Source organism: Microtus oregoni, unplaced genomic scaffold (genome assembly GCF_018167655.1).
Source record: "Microtus oregoni isolate MIOR12 unplaced genomic scaffold, Mior012 000007F_ref0000211, whole genome shotgun sequence".
In the NCBI taxonomy this organism is placed as follows: Eukaryota; Metazoa; Chordata; class Mammalia; order Rodentia; family Cricetidae; genus Microtus; species Microtus oregoni.
Window position 1 is genome coordinate 50366177 of NW_024543066.1, and position 27961 is coordinate 50394137.

Here is a 27961-nt window from a genome sequence, read left to right on the forward strand (position 1 = left end):
ACAAGGTATGGTTGAAAACTTTCTTATTGTGGATATAAGGGAAAGCACAGTCAGAATCAGAAGCATCTGGAAAAGTCCAGAGCAGGGAAAGTGATAGACAGAACAAGGCCAGCAAATTGAAGCAGGCCATGGAGTGAGGGTGTGGGCAAAGGAAACCAAAAGAGGAGACAACAGAGAGGGGGCCATGGGAGGAAGGAGAGAGAGGAAGAGGGAGAGAGGGAAGAGAGGGAGGAGAGGGAGAGGGAGGAAGGAGAGGGAGAGGGAGGAAGGAGAGGGAGAGAGAGGGAAAGGGAGAGAGGAAACGAGAGGGAGGGAGGGAGGGAGGGAGGGGGGGAGGGAGGGGGGGGCAAAATAGGGTTAGAGAGGGAAGCATGTGAGCAGAATTTAGGAAAGGAGGCAGGTAAGAAGAGCTGAGAACCACCAGTACGGAGAGTCTGGAGGCCAGTATGTGCTTTGGTATGCTAATTGGCACCACACATAGCCTTTTGTCCCTTGTAGTGGTGAGGCAATGGCTCCTTTGGTAAACAGGTGCCAAAATATGGGGTGTGGAGTTTCTTTTGGCCCTGACAGTGTGACGATTAAGAATGTCTTAAAGAAGTGTGCTGTGGACTGCCATGAACATCTTTGGCTGCTGTTTCCTAGACTTAAGAACTATTTTCCTGGAGCTGGCTGCAGGATAAACTGCATCTTCATCACCAAACAGGCAGTGATCTTGGCCAAGTTACTTGCCTCCCTAATTCATTCTACAAACAAGACCTGAATCCGGGCTGCTGGGAGCAGAGACACGGGTTTGCAAAGGTTGGGTGTGGTGGGATCTGATCCTAAACGGTATGTTTGTTTCAGAAAGACGGACTCCACAAAGTGTTTAGTTCAAAGGTAAATTCTGAATAAATGCAATTATTAGAGTTTGCCCCTTTCCTTGCGAAATATTGGTAAACTCTCAATAAAAGTGAGTTATTCTACTAAGGTTTGCTGTCTAAAGGCAGCTTTCGAGTGGAAAGGATCCAACACCCATTCTCGGAGAAGCCGGGGCATTTCCAGGGACACACAAACTGTTCACCTAAACTCCTTTGCTGAGCTGTTGTTAATCCCACCAAGCAAGAGTAAGACCTCTACCTCGACTAGTCTGGGAGTGACTCCTCAGAGAGAATCTCGCCACAAAGTCAGGTCGCCCCACTGCCGCCTGGCCGAGATGGAGGTGGGGAGTAAGAGCCAGTACTGAAGAGACCCCGTGACTCAGGCATGGCCCACGCCCTTCAGGTTCCCGCCCTGCCTCACAGCCCCCGCAGAGCGCAGCCTGCCCAGGTAACAATGGCGCTCCTAAGGGCGGGGCCGGTAGAGGAAGGCTGAGCTGGGATCTGAGCAGGTCGGGCCGGGACTGAGGGCGAGGCCACGTGACGCAAGCCCCGCCCCTTCCGTCCTGCCGCTCCCACCCGGGGGAGCCAAAAGATGTCGTCTGCTCCGCTAAAGGCGGCCTTAGTAGGCCGGACCCGCGCCTCCAGCCTGCGAGCAGAGGGCGGAGGCGAGGTCGGGCTGGCGAGTCACGTGTCGCCGGCCCCGCCCACTAGGAGGCCTTCGTGGGGCCTCTGGTGCGGCGACAGCGGAAGTGACCACACGGCGTACTTTGCTGCGTGCGGCTACGTGGCGGAGCCGGCGGAAGTGGTTTCTTCCCTGGACCTGAGTGTTTGTGTTTTGGTTCGGGAAGGAGCTCGGCGGCGAGGGGAGGAGACGGAGGGAGGAGGAGGAAGAAGTCGGAACTCGAGCGCGGCGACGGCGGAGGAGGAGGACCGACGGAGGCGGAGCGGAGAGGCGGAGACGCGGCCCGGCAGGGGCGACTCGGGGCGCCCACCCCGCGCCGGCCAGTGTGAGAAGCAGCGAGCAGGCGACGCGGCTGCAGCTGCGGCGCCTCCGACCTCTGCGCCGTGCGTGGCCTCGCTGCCGGGAGCCCCAGGTGAGCCGCCGTCGGGGTCGCCCGGCCTTTGCGGGGCCTCAGCTCCAGACTCATCCTGCCGGCGGCTCCGAGCCTGGGATGCGGACACCCGCCGAGGGAGTGGCGGTGGCACCCTCTTCCCAAGATGGCGCCGTCGGCCGCGGCGGTGTCCGGCCCGGTTCCGGGGTCTCCCTCCTGGCCGGGCCGCGGCGGGGTTGAGAGGGTGGCTTAGGAGCACGGGCCCTGGGCCCGGTCGGGCTGCTGGGCCCGGCACCCCGACTTGGTTCTCGGGTGCTCCGGGAATCCAGGCCTACAGCAGGTGGGGTTGGGGAGCTCCGCCTACCTCTGACTGGCTTGGTCGAGCTTTGCGAATGGTGGGATCCTCCTGTCTCTTCCGTGGGAGGCGGTGAACCGAGGCCGCGGGGTTCCCTGCAAGCAGGTTAACATCCTGACACTTTGAGAAGTTTAAAGCTCTGACTGTCGCGCTTTGCATGTTTAGTTTTGCCTTACTGAAGTGGATTCAAAGTGCTGAATCAGTTGCCTTGCAGGTAACTAACCAAACAACAAAATCCCTATGTGTACGTCTCTCGGGACACTCAGGACTGCTCAGATCATTCTTAACGTAAAATGTGAACCCGTAGGGTTGTGAGCAAAGTACGCACAACAGTACCCGGCACAATTGAAGGACTCGGTAACTTTTTTAAGTAGAAGATAAGAACTGCATAAAATAATTATTTTTCGAGATATAATATGCAAGAGGTTTGTGCTGCCGGATAAGAAGTACAAGCAATAAGTACAAAGGGTTGTAAGTAGCGCGCCGAGGTGTGTGTGTGTGTGTTGCCGGGGGTTGAACTCAACCTGTGTGCTCAGGAGGAGCTCCCGTGAGCTACTCCCAGCCCTTGCACTTAATTTTTAGCATTAATACCGTGGTCAATGTGTGTATGTTTATAATTTGGCTTATTTCCTGTTTGAGGTCTTTGGAAGTAAAGATTCAGTAGCTTTGAACTTTAAAAGGCGCTGAATATGGAGGCACCCATCTGTCATCCCAGCATTCTGGAAGCTGAGGTAGGAGGATCCGGAGTTCCAGGCTATCCCTAACTTGCCCCTGTGCTTGCCTAGGCTACAAGATATAAGACTGTGTCTCAAAAAAGACGGGGTGGGAGGGGAGGAAATACTTCACAAAACAAAACTAAATACGAACTTTTGTTCAGTTTTTCTGTGAGAATCTGATGTTGCCCTGAAAATTTGGAAGCAGCAAGGACATTCGGAACAAGTTTTGCCCTGTATTTATTGTTTTGTAGGTAAGGAACTATTGGGAAATATTTAAGCTGAAAATGTATCTGGACATGTGTTGGGTGCATGACAGTCTATTGATCTACATCATTATCTCATCAAGAAGCCATTTAAATTGCCGATTTCAAACACCGTGTACTTAGAAGGCGCTGTATTACAAACTACATCTGTTGTCTTAATTTTCACAGTAACTATGCAATGGTAGAATATAATGGATATCAAGATTTGGAAAGTAAAACTTTGCTCTGGCAGAAATTGGCATAGCCAGGTTTAGACTTCAAAATCTGGTTTTGTGGGTTAGAAGAAATGGGAGCTATATTTATTTATTTTGAGACAAGCTCTCGCTGTGTAGCTCTGGATGACTTGAAACATGCATGTAGACCAGGCTGACCTGGAACTCAACAGAGATTCATCCATCTTCCTCTGGACCCAAGGTGATGGCATTAACAATCTTGAACTGCCAAGTCTTTGGGGGGTGGGGTTCGAGACAGGGTTTTCCTGTGTGGCTTAACTGTCTCAGAACTTGCTCTATAGGCCAGACGGACCTCAAACTCAGAGATATGCCTGCCCAATGCTGGGATTAAAGTAGTACACCACCCCCGGCCAACAACCATGTCTATTAGGGGGGAGGGGGACAAGGCTTTGATATCTCTGATGGACATGTTTTTATCTCTGCTTCCCAAGTGCTAGGACCACAGGCAAGCTCCATCATGCCAGGCTGGAATGGTAGTTTTGTGTTCTCTTGGTTAGAAGCAGCTTAAATATCTTTTCATCTGTAAATGTGTCAGTATTTATTGGTAGATATGCCATTATCAAGAGTGTTCCATGTAACAACTCAAATTTTATGGGGAGTACAAATTTCTTACCTGAAGTATAAATTAAATGTAGCTGCTTTGGGGCAGAGAATTTGGTGGGGGGGGGGATCCTTGATGAGTTTTGTTGTTAATAAACTTATAAGTCATATTTATTTTAGTTTGGATGTATGTGTATGTATACCTGTGTGAAGGTGAACATTTGTGTGGAGATCAAATGGACAATCTCAGGTCTTGGTCCTTACCTTTTCACCATACGTGGTTCCCAGAATCCAAACCCGTGCTTGCACTGCAAGTGCCTTACTCGGTGATTTTTTTTTCTCCCTTTTTCTGAAACAAGGACTTTATGTAGCCCAGGCTAACCTCAGGAACACTTCACAGCCCCTCTTCCTCCAGGTTCCTGGGTACTGGTATTGCCCCATCCAGGTTCCATATATTGATAAAAAAAAAGTTTGGACTAAACTATCAAAGTTGACTTGTAAGTGAACTGAAAAGGTTGTTTTAAAGATTTGCCAGTTCTACCAAGATTCAAAAAACTGGGTGTCTTGGTGCAGATCTTAAGAACTTGAAGTGGGAAGATCACCATCCTGTGCCACTTTCTCTAAAGAGGAGGAGAGGAGATTGTCACTCAGGCTTTTTCCAAATGCAATGTTAAACAGATAATACATATATTATTAGCCTAAAAACTACCCTCCAAAATTGCTGTAAGGAAATAACTCACGCCTAATCTTACCAGATAGAGAAATCCTTATCAGTCAGGCACATAAACTTGGGAGTTAAAAAATACTTGGTGTTTGGGAATTACGATTAAGTGAAAAATATATCACTTAATGGAGGCCTTCAAATATTTAAATTTGATGATTTGTTCTAAAAGCTTCTCATTTACTAGCATAATTTTCTGCAAAATCAATTTAATCCAAATAGTATGACATTAGAACCTGATTTTTTCTTTATTTTTAAAGATTTTTGTTGTTTTAGTTAATATGTCTGTTGGTGTGTGCATGTGAATGCCAGTGCCCAAGAAGGGCAGAGGAGGATGTCAGATCTCCCAGACTGGTATTACAGGTGGTTGTGAATCACCCTACAAGCTGAGCTCCTGTCACCTAGAATAGCAGTGCTCAGACTAAACTGCCATCTCTCAGCGCCCAAAGCCCTGATTCTTATTGACCTCTCAAATTGCTCTGTAACGTCAATGGAGTTACTTAACATTTCAGTACCTGTTTCCTCATTTATAAGAGTACTTGATACTGTTGAGTGGATGTATTAAGTATTTAAAATACTAATTGGCATAAAAGTCAAGTCTTTTTTAATTTTTATTTGTTTGTTTGTTTTGGACCTAGAGCCTTCTACTTGTTGGGCAAGCACTCTACTAGTCTTCAACCCCAAAGTCAAATTGTTGAAGGTTAGTTGTTTTGCTTTGCAGTCAGGTCTTACATGTTGTCTGTGGCTTTGAGCTCCTGCTTCAGCCTTCCCAAGGTTGGAATTGACGTTGCTACTACACCCCGCTAAATGCTTGCCTCTTTTTTTTTTTATTAAGTTGTTGTTGTTAACATACAAAGAGGTGGGTTACAGGTAATGTTTTCATTTGTGTCATTCTTCCCTGTTCTCTCTCATACCCTTCCTCTCTATAGATTGTCTCCTTTCTGCTTTCATGACTTACAGATATATAAATTCTATTACTTTCTCTTCTTCCAAGCGTTCTCGTTTCTTCGACTCCCCCAAAATAGGGTTTCTCTGTGGAACAGTCCTAGCTGTCCTAGAACTTACTCTGTAGACCAGGCTGGCCTCAAACTCACTGAGATCCACCCACCTCTGCCTTGCCTCCCAAGTGCTGGAATTAAAGTCATGAGCCATCACTGTCCAGCTCTCTTTTTCTTTAGACTTTTCACCCTTCTTTTGAAGGTTAATTTGAGGTGATTTTAGGCTCAAATCTTATGATACTATTTCCCTTGAAAAGTGATGAAACTAAATGACATTGGCTGTCTACTTGGTCATTTCAGTACTCTTGTATTAAACTGACTAAAAGTGACTAATACTGATTTACTTAGTTTTGATTTGCTTATTTAATTGTTATTTGTGTCTCCACAGGTATTTTCTCCAGAAAGAAAACAAAATTGATACCTTGCATCCTGGAAGTTCATTTAGAAATTTGAAATTAGGGACTTCTTTCAAATTTAGACATGGCTAATCGAGGAGCAACAAGACCCAATGGGCCAAATACTGGGAATAAAATATGCCAGTTCAAACTGGTACTTCTAGGAGAGTCTGCTGTTGGCAAATCAAGCCTGGTGCTTCGCTTTGTGAAGGGCCAATTTCATGAATTTCAAGAGAGTACCATTGGGGGTGAGATTCTTCTTTTCCTTTTTTTAATCATTTACATTAATAAATGTTCGTTCTAAATGTGATTTTGAATAACTAATTAGATCATGCAGGGAAGAAAAAACTTTCAGCAGAACTTGGACTTTAAAATATACTTTAATTTGGTGTTTTATTTTATTTGTAAACAAGGTATTGTACCCTAAGCTATCTGAAATTTTTATAAACTTACTCTTCTGCCTCCTCATTATTTGGATTACAGGTGTACACTACCAGGCCAGCATGGTTTGGGGGCTTAAACAATATTTAATGTGGAAAAACTTAAAACAAACTAGATGGGGTGGTTGGCACAAGCTTAGCATTCCAGAACCTGAAGAGGGAGGACTGTGAGTTTCAAACCAGTGGCTGTGACATAGTGAGAGCCTATCTCAAAAAAGGAAAACAAAACACAGAATTGAAACATCTTGTTTATTTAAGTAGGAAAGTCTTCTTTTCAAAGACAAGGTCTTGCCCTGATTCTCATACTGCCCATGAACTCTTAGTGATCCTACTTGCTTTAGCCAACAAGTGCTGGAGTTTCAGGTCTAGTCACCGTGCCTCACCTGTTTTGTTTGTGAGATAGGGTCTCAAACCTAACAAGACTTTATTTCATAGGCTTTTTTTTTAGGGGTGGGCTGGGGCAGGGGGACATTTGTAAAATAGGTTTCCTAGGCTGACCTAGAACTGAGCTAGGTAGTTGTGGAAGACTTTAAATGTTTGCCTATCTCCTGAATGTAGAGATTACAGGTAGGCCACTGTACCCTATGTTTGTGGTTGTGGGGATTTTATGTGTGATAGAAAAGCATACTACCAACTAAGGTACGTGTGTCTCAAAGCCTGAGTCTTTTTTTGTTGTTGTTGTTGCTTTTTTTTTTATTGAGAAAAGAAGAAAAAAAACATAAACAAAAAACCAAGTTTCCACCTCCTCCCAGCCTCCCATTTCCCTCCCCCTCCTCCCACCCCCTCCCCCTCCTCCCACCCCCTCCCCCTCCTCCCACCCCCTCCCCCTCCTCCCACCCTTCTCCCCCTCCCCCCACTCCTCTCCTCCTCCCTCTCCAGTCCACAGAGCAGTCCTGGTTCCCTGCCCTGTGGTAAGTCCTAGGTCCTCCCCTCTCCGTCCATATCTAGGAAGGTGAACATCCATACTGGCTAGGCTCCCACAAAGCCAGCACATTAAGTAGGATCAAAACCCCGTGCCATTGTCCTTGGTGTCTCATCAGCCCTCATTGTTCGCCATGTTCAGAGAGTCCGGTTTTATCCCATGCTTTTTCAGTCACAGTCCAGCTGGCCTTGGTGAGCTCCCAGTAGATCAGCTCCACTGTCTCAGTGGGTGGGTGCACGCCTCGTGGTCCCGACTTCTTTGCTCATGTTCTCCCTCCTTCTGCTCCTCATTGGGGCCTTGGGAGCTCAGTCCAGTGTTCCTGTGTGGGTCTCTGTTTCTATCGCCTCAGTCATTTTTAACACAATGTTTTTATCTTAAATCCTTCCTCTAGCAAATACTCCTTTTGTTAGGTTAGGGAAGTCACATGTTTATTTTCCTCTTACGTGAAACAGAAATAACAGTGCCTTGCCTGAAATGAAAACAGATGTCTTAATTAATGTCTTAAGTGGCAAGAGAATAAATGCTTAATAAGTGCATTTAAACACCAATCTAGCTTTTTTGCTGAGTCATTTCTAGCATTGTTGATATGTTATATAATAATATTTTGGGTGATAGCTGCTTAGTAGTTGATTTAGGATATTAAAGTTTTGTTTAAGTAGGGCCTGCAGAGATGGCTAAACAGTTAGGAGTACTGGTTTCTCTTACAGCCCAGACTTTCTTTACTTAGGGTAGTGGTTCTCACCCTATAGGTCGAAACCCCATCAGGGGTCAAATGATCCTTTCAGAAGGGTCAGATATATGATAGTTTCATTGAAATTTATAATAGTAGCAAAATTACAGTTACAAAGTGGTAACAAAATAATTTTTTGGTGGGTAGGGGTCACCACAACATGAGGAACTGTATTAAAGGATCATAGCGTTAGGAATAGGAAGGTTAAGACCAACTGACTTAGACAGTAAAGTGTCTTACTAAAATTTATAGTTGCTAGGCAGGGGCAGGTGCATCCCTTTAATCCTAGCATGAAAAGGCAGGGGCAGTGCATCCCTCTGAATTGGGAGGTGAAAGCAAGAGAATTGAAGTTCAGGCTATGAGTGTGACGCTAGCCAGCTTTGCATGAGATAGTGTGTCAAAATACAGTAGTACCATTAACAATGTGAGTGTGGCGTGTAGTCACACACCTTTAAATCCCAGCCATCAGAAGGCAAGCCACCACTGCATACTGAGACCATCTTACTTAGGGTTTTAATTCCCTCAGTAAAATATCAAGATCAAAAAGTTGGGGAGAAAAGGGTTTATTTGGCTTACATATTTCTGTTCATCGCTAAAGGAAGTCAGGACAGGAACTCAAACTGAGACTATAGTGTGTACCAGTACCATATCCTAGTTTTATTTAAAGCTACTTTTTAAGAAAATGGTAAAAGATACCAATGTGGGAAATGGGGTTATTATTTGAAACAAGGGTAGGTCACTGGCCGTGAATTCCAGGTCCTCTTGAGAGCTGGACCTGATTCATTTTATTGTTTTGCTTTCTGAAAAAAGATGCTTTTTTTCACTGTTTTTGTTGTTGCTGTTTGGTTTCTTATTTAGACTTTGAGATGCTGTCTATCTGTAGCCCAGGCAGCTTTTGATTTGCAGTGATCTTCCTGTCTCAGCTTCCGTGAGTGCTGAGACCATAGGTATGAGCCATCACAAATAATTTCTTGTGCTTTTTACTACAAAGATAAAGTTAGTGTACAGTGTCCATTGGTTTTAAGTGAAAGGATATTATCTTTATGAATAGTAGTATTTTCTCTTAGGACATTTATATCTGTGTGTTTGTAGGTTGTATTAGATGTTGGTAAAAATTTGAATTTTCATACTAGTTTGTGCACTTAAGAACTAAGGAGTTGATGTTTCAGTAATTGTATTATCAGTCCTCACTCTGTATAATTGAAATATCATTGTTGAGTAGGATTGATTGTAATTCTATGTCCTTTATAAATACATGGGCCCTGTTTACACATTTTATAAATGAGAGTATTGAATTGGATAAGGATTTCTAAAGAACACCTTTTATTGATGTTTTATTTTGCTTACAGTACTGGAGATTGAACGTAGAACCTCATGCCTTCTAGGCTGGTGCTCCACCGATGTGCTACATCTCCAACCCCAGGTGTTTGTTTAAATTGCTTATGATGGTGCACACTTTTAATTCCTGCAGTTGGGAAGCAGAAGCAGGCATATCTGAGTTTGGGACCAGATTGGTCTGCATAGTGAATTCCAGGATAGCCAGGGTTACACATTAAGACCCTGTATCAAAAAAACAAAAAAAAAAAATATGGGGCTATATTGCCTAGCATTCATAAGGTCTTAGTTTCAATACTCCCCCCCTTCCCCGTACCCCAGAAGATGGTCACATGCATATACACACCTAGTATGGTCAAGATTATTTAATGCAAAGAATCTTTATGAATCATGATTGTTCATTTTTTCCCTGTCTCAATTTTGTTAGAGTTAGGTTGGTGCTGTTAAAGTATTTGAAGCTGCCTAAATTGACTAAGGAGCTCTGAGCTAATGAACTTTGTTCACTTGACTGTTGTGTTGTATATTAGGCATAGTTGGTTGTCTGAAATTCATTACCTATCTCCAAACACTGTTCTACTTGAAATCACTTGTGATCTACCTGTTTTAGCTGAATATAATGGTTCATACCTATAATCCAAGCACTTGGGAGTTGGCAGAGAGGACAAGTTCAATACAAGCTTCAAGTATGTAGTAAGTATGAGGTCATGTCTCTATAAAAGGAAGTAATAATTCAGGAAACTTTTTGTGATTGGTATGTTTTTGAGATGAGGTCTCTTGTAGCCCAAGCTGCCTTTGAATTCACTATATAGTGATGACTGTTCCTTCTGTTTTTACCTTCCCAATGCGAGAATTATAGGCCAGTGAGCCTGGAGTATGTGGTGCAGAGGACTTAACCATGGATTACTACCACCTAAGCTACATTCTTGGCTCAGTTTGAGAAGTTTATGCTTTTTTTTTTTTTCGTATGTGTCAGTGTGGGTGCTCTGTTTTGGAGAGGGACTAATTTGGGGAATCAGCTCCTTTCTTTTGCTGTGTATTCTAGGGATGGAACTCCAGTCATCAGGCTTGTATGTATGGCAAACACCCACAACCATTTTGCTGGCACAGGTTTTTGTTTTTAAGTTATCAACTAGCTTGATGTAAGCATAAAGTCTAGCTACTTAATAGCTAATCCATCAAGAAGAGATTTTGATTTTTCAAGACAGGGTGTCTGTGTTACAGCTCTAACTATCCTGGAAATCACCTTGTAGACCAGGCTGGCCTAGAACTCATAGTGATCCGGTAGCCTCTGCTTCCCAAGCACTAGGATTAAAGGTATATGCCACCACAGCCTGGCTCAAAAAGAGATTTTTATTGGTATTGCATACTGGACTTTTTTTTTTTTTTGTATTGTTAACATTAAGGATTGAGCCTAGAGCCTTACTACTAAGGAGTGACGAGAACTGAACAAGTGCTCTGTCACTGAGTTACAACCTAGACAGTGTTTTTTCTCATTTTCATTCTGAGACAGGGTCTCCTTCAATTGTTCTGGCTGTCTTTCAACTCACTGTCTCAGAGCAGGACTTGAATTTTGAATCTTCCTCCAAAGTAACTGAGGGTTTTTTTTTTTTTTTTTTTTTAGATCTGGTCATATATTGGACTTTACAGATAATCCCGGTATTTTACAAACCTCTCTCTGCCTCTCTCTCTGCCTCTCCCTCCTTCCCTTTAATTTTTGAGACAGTCTTGCTGTGTAATCCAGGCTGGTCTTCATATCACAATTCTCTTGCTTCAACTCCTACTACTGAAATGACAGGGCACTGGGATGGAGGTTATGTTTGAAAAAATAAAACAACATAAAATAACAGGAGTATATTTGGGGACTTAATTGCATTTGTATCTAATTTTTAAGTTTCAGAAAGATACTACTTTACAGAAACGATTTATTGAGACAGGGTACCCCACTCATCCCATGTGCACTCATGGTATTTAATTTAGACTACGTATTTCCAGGTTTCGTCAGTACATTAGCATGGTTGTATAAAAACATTAATAGTTGAGGGAAGCACGGCAGTAACTTAAATAGTTTGTGTAAGGTTTTTGCGGTTGACTCAGAGCAGGTCCTTCTGTGCAACCATTGTTATATAAGTGTGCACATGCATCTTTTGTTGTTTTTGTTTTGTTTTTTGCAAGAAGTTGAGACTAGAAAATCAGTACACATAACAAGCATTGTGCTGTGTAATTGAATAATTGGAAGTTACTGACTCCTCTTTTATGTATCAGTTAAAGAAAATAATGTGAAGGTATTTTCAAATGCTTTGTCTTAGAAAAAGGAGGTGAGAAGGCTGGGTGCAGTGGCATATGCCTTTAATCCCAGCACTCTGAAGGCAGAGACAGACTCATCTCCAGGCCAGCCAAGACTGCATAATGACACCCTTTCTTAAGAAACGGGGGGGGGGGGGGGGGTAAGATAATAGTAAGATTTCCAGTGGGTCTCTGAGATACCACTTTATTGTCCTCCAGGGCCACTCTTTTCCTGCTCATCTCCATTTTGCAATTCTTACAGCTGTACATTATTTTACAAATTATGGTTGCATATGTTGGGATTAGAGAATGATTTGCAGGAGTTGTTCTCCTACCACCAAGTGGGTCCTTGGAATTTGGACTCAGTTGTAGCAAGCTGGCTTTTTATGTTTATTTCAGCCTAGGTTTTCCCTTAAAAGAGCTGAGTTGAAGCGTGAGTGTTATGAAAGTACCAGGTGGAAGGAAGATAGAGCTCAAGTTACAGTGTCAGTGCCAGTCATGGTGTAAGAAAAATGTAACGTAACACCATTGCTGGTAGGCCTCCTGGCACAGACAGTCTTCACTGTGAAGTCTTAGCAGAAGAACTTTCTTAGTTTTCTTTAGAACGGTCTATGACTGTTCCATCTTCTTTGTTAAATGCTAAAATTTATCAGTGTTTTTTTTATCGTACTTTTCTTTACTGTCTTGCCATCTCATTTTTGTGGTTTCTTGTTTTTTTCTTAGCTACCTTTACACTCACACGCACCTTCTCAGTGCTAGGGACCAAACCTAACATAGTGTTTATAAGTTACGCAAAGCACTCTGCTACTGAGTGAGCTATGTCCCCAGCTCCAGTCTCCAGTGTTAGCCCTGCTTTTCTGTTTGCAGTTTCAGGTTACAATCCAGTAGTAGATGTCATCTTCATATGTTTGTAATGTGATCCTTACATATGGTTACAAAACCCAAAAAGCTGAGATTTAAGGGGTTCCTAACTTTTTCAAAAGTTTTCTCCCTTAGAACATTGCTAGTTTCTATGGGTATCTAGACTTAATTCCTGTTAATTGGATAGATTTGGGGGGTTAATTTGTTGTTGTTTTGGACCAGAACTCAAAACATCCTCACACCCCAGCCTCCCAAGTACTGACATTATAGGGATGTGTGCCACCACCCACCTTCCTTATTTGTGCTTTCTTCCCTCTCTCTGCTGGGTGTGGTAGTGTAATCCTACCATTCAAGAGCCACAAACAGGTGGATTATTGCCAAATTCAGGGCCAATCTGGTCTCCCTTGTAGGCTAGCCATAGTTAGTTACGTAGCAAAACCCTGGTTTTGTTTATTTTTCAAGACTTTAAAAATATGTATGAGTATTTTGTTTGCTTGAAATGTGTATATCCACCTGCCTGCCTGGTGCCGGAGAACGGAAGGAGGGCATTGGATACCCTCCAACTGCGGTTACTAGTGGTTGTGAACTGCATGTGGGTGTTGTGAACCAATATAGGTCCTCTACAGAGGCTCTTAAACAGCTCCCAACCTCATAACTTTTTTTTTCTTTTGTTAAATTCTCAACTTGTATGCAAGCGGGGCTTGGTGGTGCACGCCTTTAATCCCAGCACTCGGGAGGCAGAGGCAGGTGGATCTCTGTGTGTACAGTGCTACCCTGTTCAATAGAGTTCTAGAACTGGCTCTGTAGCTACTGAGAAACCCTGTCCTGAAAAACAAAATGAATGATTGAATGCTAAAGTATTTTGTAGGCTTTTTCCACATATAGATAAACCGTTTAAGCCTAACTTTAAAACCGCTTAAAATTTTTTTGTGGTGTATGTTCAGGACTTAGATACTACTAAGTCTTGACTTTGGTCTTGTTTTTTTTTTTTTTTTACTACAAGGAAAAAATTTATTACTAGATAATAATATTATTATTATTATTATATTATTATATTATATTATATTATAAATGTTAAATGCCTAAGACTAATTTTAAAACCATATCCATGCATTCGCAGGTTTCCCCCATATGGTAATTTTCAAGCAATAACATGACTAGCTTTTGTCCCCTAACTAGGTGACTGCCTTAAAGAACTTTTTACATAATTTTCATTGTAGCACTCAGGAAGCTATGCTAGGAAGGGAGACCCTTGTTTCTCTGCTTCTCAACTGCCAAGGTCATAAGCATATGGGTTCATTCCTCTCTTTCTCTTTTTTCGTCTTTGCAGTATGAAAGATTAGACCCAGGCCTCTACTGTGGAGCCACTCTTCAGTCTAGTCCATCCATCTCTCTTTCTTGAAACAGAATTCACCATGTAGCCTTAAGTGCTCTGGAGCTCACTGTGTAGACCAGAATGGTCCCAGACTCACGAAAGTCCACCTGCCTCTGCCTCCTGAATACTGGTAGTAAAGAATGTCCCACCATGGCCGGGTCATCCAGTTTTTAATAATCTCAGTTGCTTTTGTGTTTTGGTAGCTATTGTGAACAGTATACAGACTGGGTTTTCTGTAAGAGCCGCTAGTACTTCTAATCACTGGATTATTTCTTCAGTTTGAGCTTTGTGCTGTATGCGGAACGGAAGTATTTTTTGAGGTCACCACTTGGTGACCCCAGACACCAACTGCCAGCATATTTTGGGACTTTTGATGTGAGAAAGGGTCTACCTGTGTAGGTGAGATTGACCTTCAGCTTCAGTTCCTCTTGTCTCATCCTCCCAAGTGCTTGGATTACAGGCAGGTGGCACCATGCTCAGTTTATAGGAGCTTTTTACACACTAAAATTCACTTCACATTCACCATAGGAATTTTTCTGAGTTTATTCGCCTGTGCATTTGGATGTTTCAAAACTTAGGAGTCTCAGATTTTTGTATAGTTAAATCCAATAGTCTTAAGGATTTTTTGTTTTGTTTTTGTTAATTCTGATAAAAAGTGATTTTTAGTTGAATTTGATACCTACCTTGGATACCTGGGGATGTAGCTTAGTGGTAGAGTGGCTAACCATGAGTGAAGCCAGGAGTTCTATCCTGAGCATTAAAAATAACCATCTTGGGGTGGAGTAGAATCAGTTTCTGTAGTTTTTCTGTTGCTTCTGTGTTTAATTGGTGCAGTTATAGGAGAGATTAACTCGTTTTTGGCATTCATTTGATGCCATCAGTTTGAATGCTTTCTCCCCCCTCTCGGTGGAGTACAGTGTCTTTTTTTCTTACATTTTATATTGAGTATTTCCAGACTCAGTAGTTACAGTTTCAGCCAGTGTTTAGCTCATACCTGTGATGCCTAATTTTTAGTAGCCGAGTCAAGTCTGCAATACAATAGAATTGTATTGACCTTATCTCTAAACAAAACAACTAAAATAGTAAGTCAGTAAGACAGTTGATCAGATGTAGAGCATATGCTCTACCTATGTGAATATGCCTGGCATGTGTTCCCCAGCACCAAAAGAAGGAAGTGTGAAACATCATGTAGGGAACTTTGGGAGCACATAACAAGAGTGACAGAAGGAGAGGTGAGCACGGCTGGTGTGTTCTTGCTACGGTTCATGGAAGGAACCCTTTCACATTTCAGGAAGTTTCATCTGCTTATTAGGCAGTGTTCCTTTATACAACTGCTGACTCAACACCAGTCAAGAACTCCTGTATTAGTTAAGCTGATATCTCTGTGTTTAAAATATTTTTGCATAACAATTTTATTATAGAGAAAATACTAATTAATATTAAATTATTGTGATGTGGGCATTATTCACAGTCAAAATTCCTAAGAACCTTGCTATTGGGTGATCTGCTAGTTTCATGATTATGAATAGATTAGTTGCTCTGTTTTAAGAAAGAACTCCAGTGTTTTTCATAGTTTGTCTAGATGAAAACGCTATTTGTTTTAGACTGCTTCTGAAAGAAACTCTTACTGAGTTATTGAGTTCTTTTAATGTATTTAGTATTTTTAGTATGTACTTGGCATTTTTAACATTTTGAAGATGATTGTCTTTCTAAATTTTTTAATTTATTTATTTATTAAAATTTTCCACATTGCCGGGTGGTGGTGACGCAGGCCTTTAATCCCAGCACTTGGGAGGCAGAGGCAGGTGGATCTCTGTGAGTTCGAGACCAGCCTGGTCTACAAGAGCTAGTTCCAGGACAGGCTCCAAAACCACAGAGAAACCCTGTCTCGGGGGAAAAAAAAAATTTCCACATCCTCCCATTTCCCTCCCTCTCCTCCCACTCCCCCTCCCCCTCACTCTCCAGTCCTAAGAGCAGTCAGGGTGCCCTGCCCTGTGGGAAGTCCAACCCCCCCCCCCCATCCAGGTCTAGGAAGGTGTGTATCCAAACAGACTAGACTCCCAAAAAGCTAGTACATGCAGTAGAATCAAAATCCGGTGTCATTATGTACTTTGATTTGTTTTTGTTTGTTTGTTTGGTTTGGGTTTTTTTTTTTGCCTAAATACATGTTTGTGTTGAGGATATCAGAAACTCTGGGACTAGAGTTACAAACAGTTGTGAACTACCATGTGGGTGTTGGGAATTGAAGCCAAGTCCTCTGGAACAGAAGCCAGTGTTTTTAACCACTGACCCATCTCTCTAACCTTTTTTGCTTTCTTTATTGTATACATGTGAGCATGCACCACAGTGGGTATAGTAATCAGAAGGATGACTTTTTCTCCTTCCTTGAGAGTTCCAGTAATGAAACTCAGATTTTTTTTTTTTGTCTGCTGAGCCATCTCTCACCTACCTAATAAATTAAGTGGTCATTTTTTATGACATAATTTGTTTGATAACTGGACTGAACTTTCATTGAGGTAAAGTAATTGACAGTTGTCTTCATGGACTTAGAATTGGTTCCTAGTTACACACATTGCTTTCCCTTTTTGGAGTTTTGGGTGGGGGTATTGAACAGGGTATTCTGTAGTGTTGTAATATGCCGTTCGTTGGTTCCCGACCGCTCAGCCCCAAAATAATCACACAGAAACCATGTTATTTGCAGTACTGTTTGGCCAATAGCTTAATATTTCTGGCTAATTCTTACATCTTAATTTAACCCATATCCATTAATCTGTGTATCACCATGAGGTCACAGCCTACCAGCAAAGTTTCAGCGTGTCTGTCTTGGGCGGAGGCTCCATAACTTCTCTCTGACTCCGCCCTTCTTTCACCCATCATTCAGTTTGGTTTTCCCCACCTACCTAAATTCTGCCCTATCAACAGGCCAAGGCAGTTTCTTTATTCATTAATGATAATCAAAGCATACAGAGGGGACTCCTATATCGCTGTAGCCCAAGCTGTCTTGAAACTCCCAGTGTATCCCAGGCTAGCTACAAGCTTATAATAGTCCTTTTTTTGAGTGCTAACATAACAGGTGCTATGCCTGCCTCTGCCTCTTAATTCTTGGCTTTTTGAGACAGGATTTCATTCTGCATCTCAGGATCTCAATAGATAATCCAAAGCTGGCCTGGACAGCAGTCCTCCTGCCCCAGACACTACTGATGTTGATATTACAGGCATGTGCCACCACACTAGGCTAAAGTGGAATATTCCGTAGGATATTTTCTAGTACCAAAGTTAAAGAAGGAGAGGAATTGCAGAAAATCAAGTTTATTTCCCACCATCTTCTCACATAGACCAGCACACACAATAAACATACGAAAATGACCCTTGGGGGGATGGAGAGGTCCTGAGTTCAATTCCCAGCAACCACATGGTGGCTCACAACCATCTGTAATGGGGTCTGGTGCCCTCTTCGGGCCTGCAGACATACACACAGACAGAATATTGTATACATATTAAATAAATAAATATTTTTTAAAAAATGACCCTTGGGCATCATGGCACACCTTTAATTCTGACATTCGTCTGGCAGAGGCAGATGGGTCATTAAATTTGAGGCCAGCCAGGGCTACATAGTGAGAGCTTGTGTGTGTGTAATATAATTTTTTCTTTTTAAAATTAGAGGGGATCTAGTGACCTGAGTTTAAATTCTCACAATGGTCTTCTCAACTAAGCCATACACAAAAAATATAATAAATTTGTTTTTAAAAAGAACATAGGATCTCACAGAGACTAACAACATGCACAAGAACTGTATAAGTTCAAGTCTGACGGAACCCCAGCAAGAAGGAAAAGTCTCATCTCATCCCTAACTACAAAGAAGCTATTTTTCAGTTGATGATGGGGAAAGGGAAAATGAATTTCATCCAGTGGGTGACACTGGGTATTAGCAGGTACATTCTAGCACATGCACCCTGCCTAAGAGTAGTTGACCAATATAAATGGACTTCATGGTTTTTTTTTTTATGTTTTGTTTTGTCTTACTGGATTTGTTTAGATTTGACTGGATTTTCAGTTTTTTGAGCGGAGAACGTGAAGTTTGGGGGTATGGAGAATATGGAGGAAATTGGGAGGGTGTCTTAGTTCGGGTTTCTATTGCTACAACAAACACCATAGCATCCTCCTTGGAGAGGAAAGATTTATTTGGCTTACTCTTTCTGATCAGAGTCCATCATTGGAGGAAGTTAGAACAGGAATTCAAGTGGGACTGGAGGCAGGAGCTGATGAAGGGGCCATGGAGGGGAGCTGGTTATTGGCTTGCTCAGCCTGCTTTCTTATAAAACCCAGACCATCTGTCCAGGGATGGCACCATGCATGTTAGACTGGACTCTCTTCCCCATTGATCACTAGTTGAGAAAATGCCTTACAGCTGCATCTCATTGAGGCATTTCCTCACCTGAGACTCCTCTGATGGCTCTAGCTTGTGTCAAGTTGACACACAAAACCAGCCTATACAACGAAGAAAATATCATACGAAAAAATTAATTTTAAAGGGGGATATTGATTTTTGACAAATCGGATCTCTTCTGAAGCAATGAGTGTGTGTGTGTGTGTGTGTGTGTGTGTGTGTGTGTGTGTGTACGTGTGTGTACGCCTAGATATGTGTAAGGGCTTGGTTTTGGAAACACACGCTCTTTATATGTTTATTGTTTGTGGGTAATTGTGTACATCTGTGGGGGTTTTGCGGGAGAGGGTGATTGGTTTTGTGATGCCTCTTGTGGACCAGGATGGCCTTGAACTTAACTATATACCCATTATTGACTTTGAATTTCTAGTCATCCTGCCTTCCACCTTAGTGGGTTAGGCTTACCATCATACACCACTGTACCCAGCTTAACATGCCGCTGGGAAGCTAACCTAGTTTTGTATGTGCTGGGCAAGTACTCTACCTACTAAGCTACATTATCAGCACCTTCCTCTTACTTTCAGTCACCTCTAGATACTTATAATACCTGAAACAATGTAAATGCTATATAACAATGTGGTAAAAGTGTTGTGTGCGCATTATTTTTCCCCCCAAATGTTTTCAATCCATGTTTGGTTGAAAGCATGGATTCAGAAGACTGGATGTATTAGTTTTTTCTCTGTTTCTTAAATTGTAAAGCTGTTCTTTTGTTTTGTTTTGTTTGTTTGTTGGGTATTAAACTGAAGTTTGGGGTAGACTAGGCAAGCATTGCTTGCCATATAATTTTAAAATGTAAGAAAGAACTTAATCTAATTTCACCATTAAGGTCTTTTATGAAGAAATGTACTTATCTAGCTTTTAAGCAAGTTTACTAGGTTTACAGGGTTGGGGCTATCAGGTTGCTTAGCAGGACCTGAGTTTGTTCTCTTTTGTCTCCCATAGTATAATAAGAACGTTAATTCTTGATAGTAGTGTATATCCATCGATTACACAATAAATAGAATTTTTCTTTAAGTTGATAGTCTGGGATTTGGTTATGTTGGTAGAGCTTTTGTCTAGCATGCATGAAGCCCCAAGTTCCATCCCCAGCACTAGACAAACTGCTTATGATGTGGCACCCCAATGAAGATGTAAAGGCAGGAGAATCAAAAGTTAAAGGTCATCCTTGACTATGAAGTGAATTCCAGGTCAACCTGGCCTTCATTCATGTCTTATCAAAAAGTTGAGTAAAAGGATAAACTTACCACAGATACTTTCTTTTTCAGCTGCCTTTCTAACCCAAACTGTGTGTCTTGATGACACAACAGTAAAATTTGAAATATGGGATACAGCTGGCCAAGAACGGTACCATAGCCTAGCACCAATGTACTACCGAGGAGCGCAAGCAGCCATAGTTGTGTATGATATCACAAATGAGGTGGGTATAAAATCTACCCTGAAACCAGTTTGAATAATCATCTTAGTATTCAGAATTTGGTTAAAGATTTTTGGAAATTCCTTTGTAGCCAGTCATAACATTTCTGCCAAAGCTTTTGTGAGTGAGATATATATGAAGCTATCTAATTGATACAGGAGTCCTAAGGATTTTCTTCCCAGAGAGTCAGGCTAGACTAGTGCTCTCAACCTATGGGTCACAACCCCATTATGGGTATGATTGACCCTTTAACGGGGGTCACCTAAGACCATCCTGGATATCAGATACTGACGTTATGGATCATACAGTAGCAAAATTACAGTTATGAAGTAGCAATAAAAATAATTTTATGGTTGGGGATCACCACAACATGAGGAACTATATTAAAGGTTCACAGCATTAGGAAGATTGAGAACCACTGCTCTAGAATTTTTCAGCCTTGTCTTATAGGAGCTGCTTCTTAACTGTTTTGAGCCTGTGCCAAATAACTTTTTCTTTATTTAACCAGGAGTCCTTTGCAAGAGCAAAAAACTGGGTTAAAGAACTTCAGAGGCAAGCAAGTCCTAATATTGTGATAGCTTTGTCAGGAAACAAGGCTGACCTAGCAAATAAAAGAGCTGTAGACTTCCAGGTATGTGCATATTTACTTTAACTTACAAGCATATTTTTTATAAATACTTTTAAACCATGAAAATAGTTGAAAACGCAGGCTTTTAAAAAAACAAATACAAAATACATACATACATACATACATAGTGTCAGGGATATAGCTCAAATGTAGGCAGGTGGATGGATGGGTGAGTGGGTGGGTAGATAGGTAGCATTTGTCTAGCATGTATGTGTGTGCCTTGGGTTCTATTCTGAGCCACTGCATAAACCAGAGATTGTAGCACATAATAACCAGGGGAAATAGAAGCAGGAAGATAGTCTGGGCCACATGACACCCTGTCTCTTAACCAAAAAATAATTTCATGAAAGATTGGAGAAATACTACTCTGTACCTTCCATCCCTCCACTCTCATATACACACCTGAGAAAGACTAATGTTCTTCAGCTTTCTCATGTACTACATATTACTTATGTACTATATATATTACTACACGTACACACAGACATATGCATGCACATTTAGATAGCTATCCTTTAAAAGAAATTAAAAAATAGAAGTTCAACTGCTCTTCATTCGATGCCCAGCAATGTGACTAGCACATAAAGGTACTGAGTTCTATGCCTAGAAATGCAGATTGTCCTCTAACCTCCATATGCATACTGGCACATACATACCCCAAGCAAAGGCATACATATATGCATACACACATACATCTAAATAAATAATAGTATTGTGTATGTGTCAGGCATGACAGTGCATCCCTATTATCCTACCACTTGGGTGGCAGAGGTAGGAGGATTACTACAAGTTTTAGACCAGCTTGGTCTTCTGCATAGTTACATGGCAATCAGGGCTGCACCCATCTCAGAAGAAGAAGTGGAGAAGCCTCAAGTGTATGAGAGGCCTCATGGGCAAAGGTACTGTCAGTCATGACATTCTGAATTTCTGGAACTGAATACTGACTGCCTGCAAGTTGTCATCTGACCTCTAGTGTGGTCTCCTTTATCTCCAAATAAATTAGTGTAAAAAAAATTTTTTTAAGACTTCCAATTTGTGTATATGTAAGATAATTAATTCAGAATGTCCTCCACTATAAAAGAGTGTATAAATGAATGCTAGTCATTTAAAAACAAAACAAATGGTTCTAGATTTATAAAAACTTTCTATTTCTTTCTCATAGCTGTTGCCTAATATGTAGATCAGTGACAGAATTCTTTCTTCCTGACATTACAGGGATAGAGAGAAAGGAAGCTACTGTTGCATGTTAATCAGAACACTTTGCACTTGTAGCTTCATTTAATTCTTAAGACAGCCATGTGAAGTCTGTTTTCTGCTATGCTGTCCAGTCAGTTAAGCTCCCCAACAAACATGTTAGAGAGCTTCAGTTATGTTCAAAAGTGGCCCTGTGCTCTAACAGCTCAAAGGGGCCTCAGTTGTTCCTGTTCAGAAGAGCTGTGGGGACCAAAGGCAACAATATAGGTAAGTTGGAAAGTGTGACAGAAATACAGGGCAGTTTTAATTTTGAAGGGAATTGTTCATAATATAGTTGGAATTTTAATACTGTATGTCATTAAAAATTAAACATGAGGTTATTCAGTAGTTGTTACAGTATTAAGATATTGGATTTCCATTTTTAGTGCAAAGTCTATCTTTATCTTTAAAGGGCATAATAAAAATTGCCATTGAAATTGAAGTGATGACCAAAAGTCTCATAGGCAAAAAGTTAATGTTAAAAAAAATATATGGTGAGCTGGGTGGTGGTGGGCACTCCTTTAGAGTGAGGCAGAGGCAGGTGGATCTCTGTGAGTTCAAGGCCAACTTGGTCTGCAAGAGCTAGTTCCAGGACAGGCTCAAAGGTACAGAAAAACCCTGTCTCAAAAAAACAATCAGCAACAAAAAATTATTGTACTTGTTGTTTCTTCTTTTGCCACAGCATAGTCTCTGGCTGTTAGTAATAATCAAGTAAGAGAGTCTATAAAATAAAGCAGGTACAGTATATGTTCAAGGGAAAAATCTTTTTTTTATGAACAGGAAGCACAGTCCTATGCAGATGACAACAGTTTATTATTCATGGAGACATCAGCTAAAACATCAATGAATGTAAATGAAATATTCATGGCAATAGGTAAGATTAATATTTTCAAATGATAAGCAAAATATATTGGATATTTGGTTCATGCCCTCTAAAACATTACTTGGTTTTCTTAACTGATTATACTGTTTTTTTTTTTTTAGATCCTTTCCACTAAGCACTGTTTTGTTAGGAATGCTGTAAAGACTGGTTGGGAAGCAGGACATAGTGGCCAGCCTGTATATAAGACCCTACCTCTTAGTATGGTCTTAATGGAGTCTTAGAGTGGGGGAAGAAGAAAAGATTTGATGGACTGTCAGAAGGTTGCTCCTCCTCTCCCCTCCCCCCTTTCCAATTTTATGAATTAAACTGAGGGTCTCCAGCAATCCCTGTGCCTACCACTGACCTAAATTCCCAGCCCCAGTATTGTCAAATTTATCCATGAATTCAGTGAATATTGGGTTATATAATACAGATGAATTAAAAGTTGATCTCATAGATTAGAGGTAGATTTTCCAAAGGTTACACTGAAAAGTCCGAGCAAATAAGAGTTTTTCTGTGTACAATAGTACCTCTTATCTACAGGGATGCCTGAAACTGTGGGTAGCTTAACAAGCTTTTAATTTGGTACTTTTTCTGTCCTAAGTATATCAAGAGATGGAATAGCAAAAATAGCATAGATTTCATTCTTCCCATTTTTACAAAGATTCTCTTCTGCCTGGGAAAGGGATCAGACCCCAAACTTTAAATATGGTTGTCAAGTGCTATACTATTGAACTACATCTGGGTGTTGAAAATTGTTTTCCAAATTTGAGTTTTGTTGATGGCTGAGTTTGAGTTTAGTCTTGGTATCTATCTAGGCTGGACTAGAATTTGTGCCTCAGACTCCTCAGCGCTGGGTTTATAGGTGTACCAACAGGCCTGGCATGGAAGTTTCCTTTTTATTGTATTTATTCTTTATTTTGATTGTTCTGTTGTTGCTTTGGGATAGGATCTGAGGATGACCTTGTACTTGTAAAGTTTTGTTTTGTTTTTCCGAGACCTGGTTTCTCTGTAGCTTTGGAGCACGTCCTAGAACTCTTGTAGATCAGGTTGGCCTTGAACTCAGAGATCCACCTGCCTCTGCCTCCCAAATGCTGGGATTAAAGGCATGGGTCACTACCACCTGGATTTTGTGCTTTAAAGGTCATTCTAAGTAAAATAAGTGTTACTTGAACTTGAACATTGTGATGCCAAGGTAGTCTGATAACCAAGCTGACTACAAGTAGGTAGGTAGTTGGTACATAGTATTGGTGTGTTAGACAATGATGGCAGGAAGGTGGAGACAATGTAGGAGTTCAGTATGTGTCTTTTGTTTCATACACACCTGCACACAAGTGCTCTTGTTTGTGTGAGTATACATAGAAGCCAGAGGTTAGCGTGGAGATGTTTTCTTGCACTATTTCTCCATGTTTGATTTTTAAACATTTATTTTGTGTGTGTTCCACAGCACCAATGCGGAGGGCTGAACAATTTCTGGAGGTCTACTCCTTAGACTATGTAGGTTCCAGATATGGAACTGATAGCATAAAGCTTAGCAGTAAGCACCTTTACCTCCTGAATCATTGTTTTGAGTCTGAGTCTTTCAATGAACTCTGAGTCATTGAAAATCCTAAGATCATTCTTTTCCTACATGGTCCACCCCCCAGTGCTGGAGTTACATGTTCATGTTTTTATATGGGTGCTGAGGATCCAAACTCAGAACTTAATGGTTACACAAAAGCATTCATTAAATGAATCACTGTATAGCCAAGGCTAGCCTGCAACTCCAGATCTTCCTGCCTCAGTCTCTAAAGTGCTGGGATAGTGGAATGGAGCCACCATCCCCACTTTACAGTTGTTTAAGACTTGTAGGCTGGGGAAGTAGCTTTATGCTACAGCACTTGTGTTGCATTCCCAACTTCCACAGTTTGTTTCAAATTAAACTCCCTTCTTTAAAGAAATCCCCAGTGTAAATGGAACCTTGCTCTTTCCTTGATAGTTAGCCTCTCAAATCACATGATACAGTCCAATTAACAGAAACTGTCCTTTTGCTGATTACTTCCTTCCTCCTCTTGATCTCAGTCAGATGTGAATAGAGAAAATCCTTAGAGCAGTAGGCTACAAGGAGAAATTATACACATTCCAAAACCCAACTCAGGCCGGGCAATGGTGGCGCACGCCTTTAATCCCAGCACTCGGGAGGCAGAGGCAGGTGGATCTCTGCAAGTTCGAGACCAGCCTAGTCTACAGAGCTAGTTCCAGGACAGGCTCCAAAGCCACAGAGAAACCCTGTCTCGAAAAACCAAAAAAAAAAAAACACCCAACTCAGTATTTATTTTAATACAGTCTTCAGTGAGTGCTAGCTTATTCTGTGTTCTTAGTACTATTGTTAATCCATTTCGTTGGCATTGCTTATAAATAACATCTGACTGAACGTTCGGGGTTTTTTTTGTTGTTGTTGTTGTTGTTTTTGGTTTTTTTTTTTTTTTTTTTTTTTTTTTTTGATTTTTCGAGACAGGGTTTCTCCGTAGCTTTTGGTTCCTGTCCTGGAACTAGCTCTTGTAGACCAGGCTGGCCTTGAACTCACAGAGATCCGCCTGCCTCTGCCTCCCGAGTACTGTTATTGTACTTTATGGTACCATTTCTATAGCCAAACATAGGGTGGCTCAGTGAAAACTTTTTTTACAAACGTCAGTGCTCACTGGACCTGCTTCTAGCACCTGAAATTCTGAAGATAATATTGATACAGGGAAAAAAAACGAAGGGTTAAAAAATGCAGGATGAGGGTGTATGGCTTGGTGGTAGCTGTTAACTGTGTAAAGTGTACAAGCCCCAGGTTTCCTAGCACAAAACAAACAGGGTCCAGAATTCCAGGTGGGAATTGGATATAAAGTACTATTCCTAGGAATATTGCTACTTTGTCTCAGGATTAAGCCATGGATCTAGCAGGTGAATTTTTAGTGGGGAACATACTCCACAGAACCACTATTAGTTGTATAGAACGCATAGAGCTATTTGTTGTATATATTAAGTCTCACTATTTGTAAATTAGATGGAGGTTCTAATAGCCCAAGAGGGAAAAACTTAGATGTTTGAAGGGTGTGGAAGCCAGGAAGGAAGTAAATGCTGTGTGTCATATAATTCTGTTTGCTGATTAGGTTGCACAGTAATGGACAGGTTTGGTTGGGTTGATGTGGTGGTTATATTGATAAAATTTGTTCATATCTTGACTTGTTCTCAGAATTATTTGGGACAAGCCAGAGAATGTTATGTGAGCTTCTTTATAAACTTTATAACTGGTCATGGTCTATTGACTGGATTCTATGTCTTGTTTGGTTTTGTTTTTTAAAATGGAGTCTTAATATGCTACTCAAAGCTAGTTTTAACCTCCTCAGCTCAACTGATTGTCACAATTCATTCTCCAGAATGAATCATGAGAATTACAGTCATGTCCCACCATGTCCACCAGATTGTATATAATAGAAATTTAATGATTATGAAAGTCTGAATGTAGCTAAGTGGTAGTGGTCTTGCCTAGTTTGCCCGTGAACCAGCACAACACAAAGTATTAATAATTAAGAAAAATATGTTATTTCTAAGGGAATTGATAAAAATTGCGTATAGTTGTAGTTAAATTTAAGTTTAAATGGTATGCTTACAGTTGGCCTCTACCTACTCCTTTGCAAACACTAAGCAATTAAATTCCTTTAGTACAGCAACCAGCAGGATCCTTTTTGTGGGTTATTTGGTGTTTTGCTTTGCTTTGTGGCATTTAGTAGATAAATAAGCTTTTGAAAAGAACAAACATAAGTCAATCACTTGAAACTTTGGAGATAACCCAACTGGAAAAGTGTATTATAAATAAGCAGGTCTAAGTGATTTTAATATGAATATTATAATTTTATTTTGGTCCTTTCTTTCATAGCTAAAAAGCTGCCAAAGAATGAACCACAGAATCTAGGCACAAACTCGGCCAGAGGACGAGGAGTAGACCTTACTGAGCCTGCACAGCCAGCCAGAAGCCAGTGTTGTAGTAACTGAACTCCAGTGTGAACTTCCTAAATGGCAAAACCCGTGAAGTGGAAGCATTTAGCCGGCCCAGTGTGACTTCAAAAAAGAGACTTTTGGTAGAATCAAGTTTCTAATACTGAATTATTTTGAGTGTTTTGACTTAATTTTTAATAACATGCATGTGTTCTTCCGACTAATGTTTCGGCAGTAGAAGGGGAAATGAGAACTGTGTACAATTTGTTCCATGGGAAAGTGGATAAAAGGGGAACCATTTATCTCCAGTGGGTGTGGACCCACACTTAACCCAACCAGTCTTCAAACTGGTATAATAGTCAGGTGTGAAAAGAATTACTAATGTGAGCTTTAGAAAAACGTTTTTAGAAGACTAAAAATATTTATGCTTAGCAACAGAAGCCAAGCAAATGGTAATAATTTCTTCTATTGTCTAAAAAGTGTACATTCCACATAATAATAAAATAATCCTAAGAAAACAGTCCTACATCTCCAGAAAGAATGAATATTAGTGATATCTTACTCAGTCCTGTTATTTCTTAATATTTGATTGAAAAGAAGTCATGTGTAACCCCATCTTGTTTTAGGAATATAAAACTGATAAATGCATTTTAATGGGTAGTGGTCCCTTCATGTGAGCTCTTCAACAAAGTGGAAACAAACCAGGTGTCTGATTTCTCTTTAATCACTGTTGGCCATAACATAGAGGTCTGTCTGGAGCAGGGAAGGAGCTCTGGTTCCTTTTGGACGTGATTAGTCAGTGCACTAACAATTATGTACATTCAAACTTGATTTTAAATATGATCTTCAGCTGTACTGTAAATAGAGTACTGCATTGTAGTTTCCATGTTTGTTATTTTCTGTAATATTTAAGAATTACCTAAGCATATACAAAATGTACAGTTACTAAAACAGCTAATTATTTGTCTCCTATAAAAGGAAGGGGCTTTGCTGTTCTTTCATGGCTCAAACCATAATAAACACTGTACCTGCAATTTGTAACATAAGTATTACAATGTTCTTAGTAATAATCTTGAAACATTGTTTTTCAAAGTCCATTTAATTTTGATCAGTATATTGCACTAATTATTTTAGGTATTTTCATTATATGAAATCTACCATGTGTCAGATGATTTAATCTATTTAAGTGTTGATCTGCTAGCAGAACTTGTACATTTTACAGTAACTCAAAATTAGTAAGGAAAACAGTTCACCAGTGTTTAGTTTTATATTGAGGTGCTCAGGTTGGAATAAAGTGGTATAAAAAGCAACACTGAGGTTTTTTTTTCTCTTTACATA

The 27961-nt window shown here is 40.9% G+C and overlaps 1 protein-coding gene across 4 annotated transcripts; it reads left to right on the top strand.

Moving 5' to 3' along the window:
• The first annotated feature begins 1651 nt into the window (after positions 1-1651).
• Rab5a (RAB5A, member RAS oncogene family) lies at positions 1652-27933 on the top strand. 4 transcript variants are annotated; one of them, XM_041655689.1, is made up of 9 exons: positions 1652-1951; positions 2904-2995; positions 3142-3231; positions 5376-5437; positions 6124-6378; positions 19789-19940; positions 20446-20568; positions 22579-22672; positions 26565-27933. In XM_041655689.1, the coding sequence occupies exons 5-9, from the start codon at positions 6216-6218 to the stop codon at positions 26678-26680; spliced, it is 648 nt and encodes a 215-aa protein (XP_041511623.1). In that variant the 5' UTR covers positions 1652-1951; positions 2904-2995; positions 3142-3231; positions 5376-5437; positions 6124-6215; the 3' UTR covers positions 26681-27933. The 4 variants fall into 4 exon arrangements, with proteins under 4 accessions (XP_041511623.1, XP_041511624.1, XP_041511625.1 ...); XM_041655690.1 differs by lacking the exon at positions 3142-3231; XM_041655691.1 differs by lacking the exons at positions 2904-2995; positions 3142-3231.
• Positions 27934-27961: the final 28 nt, after the last annotated feature.

Excerpts from the sequence above, each read along its gene's own strand:
- Rab5a (XM_041655689.1), top strand. The coding sequence starts at position 6,216 with ATGGCTAATCGAGGAGCAACAAGACCCAATGGGCCAAATACTGGGAAT. Across the intron at positions 19,941-20,445 it reads TGTATGATATCACAAATGAG|GAGTCCTTTGCAAGAGCAAA; the intron begins GTGGGTATAAAA and ends TTATTTAACCAG. Across the intron at positions 20,569-22,578 it reads AAAGAGCTGTAGACTTCCAG|GAAGCACAGTCCTATGCAGA; the intron begins GTATGTGCATAT and ends TTTTATGAACAG.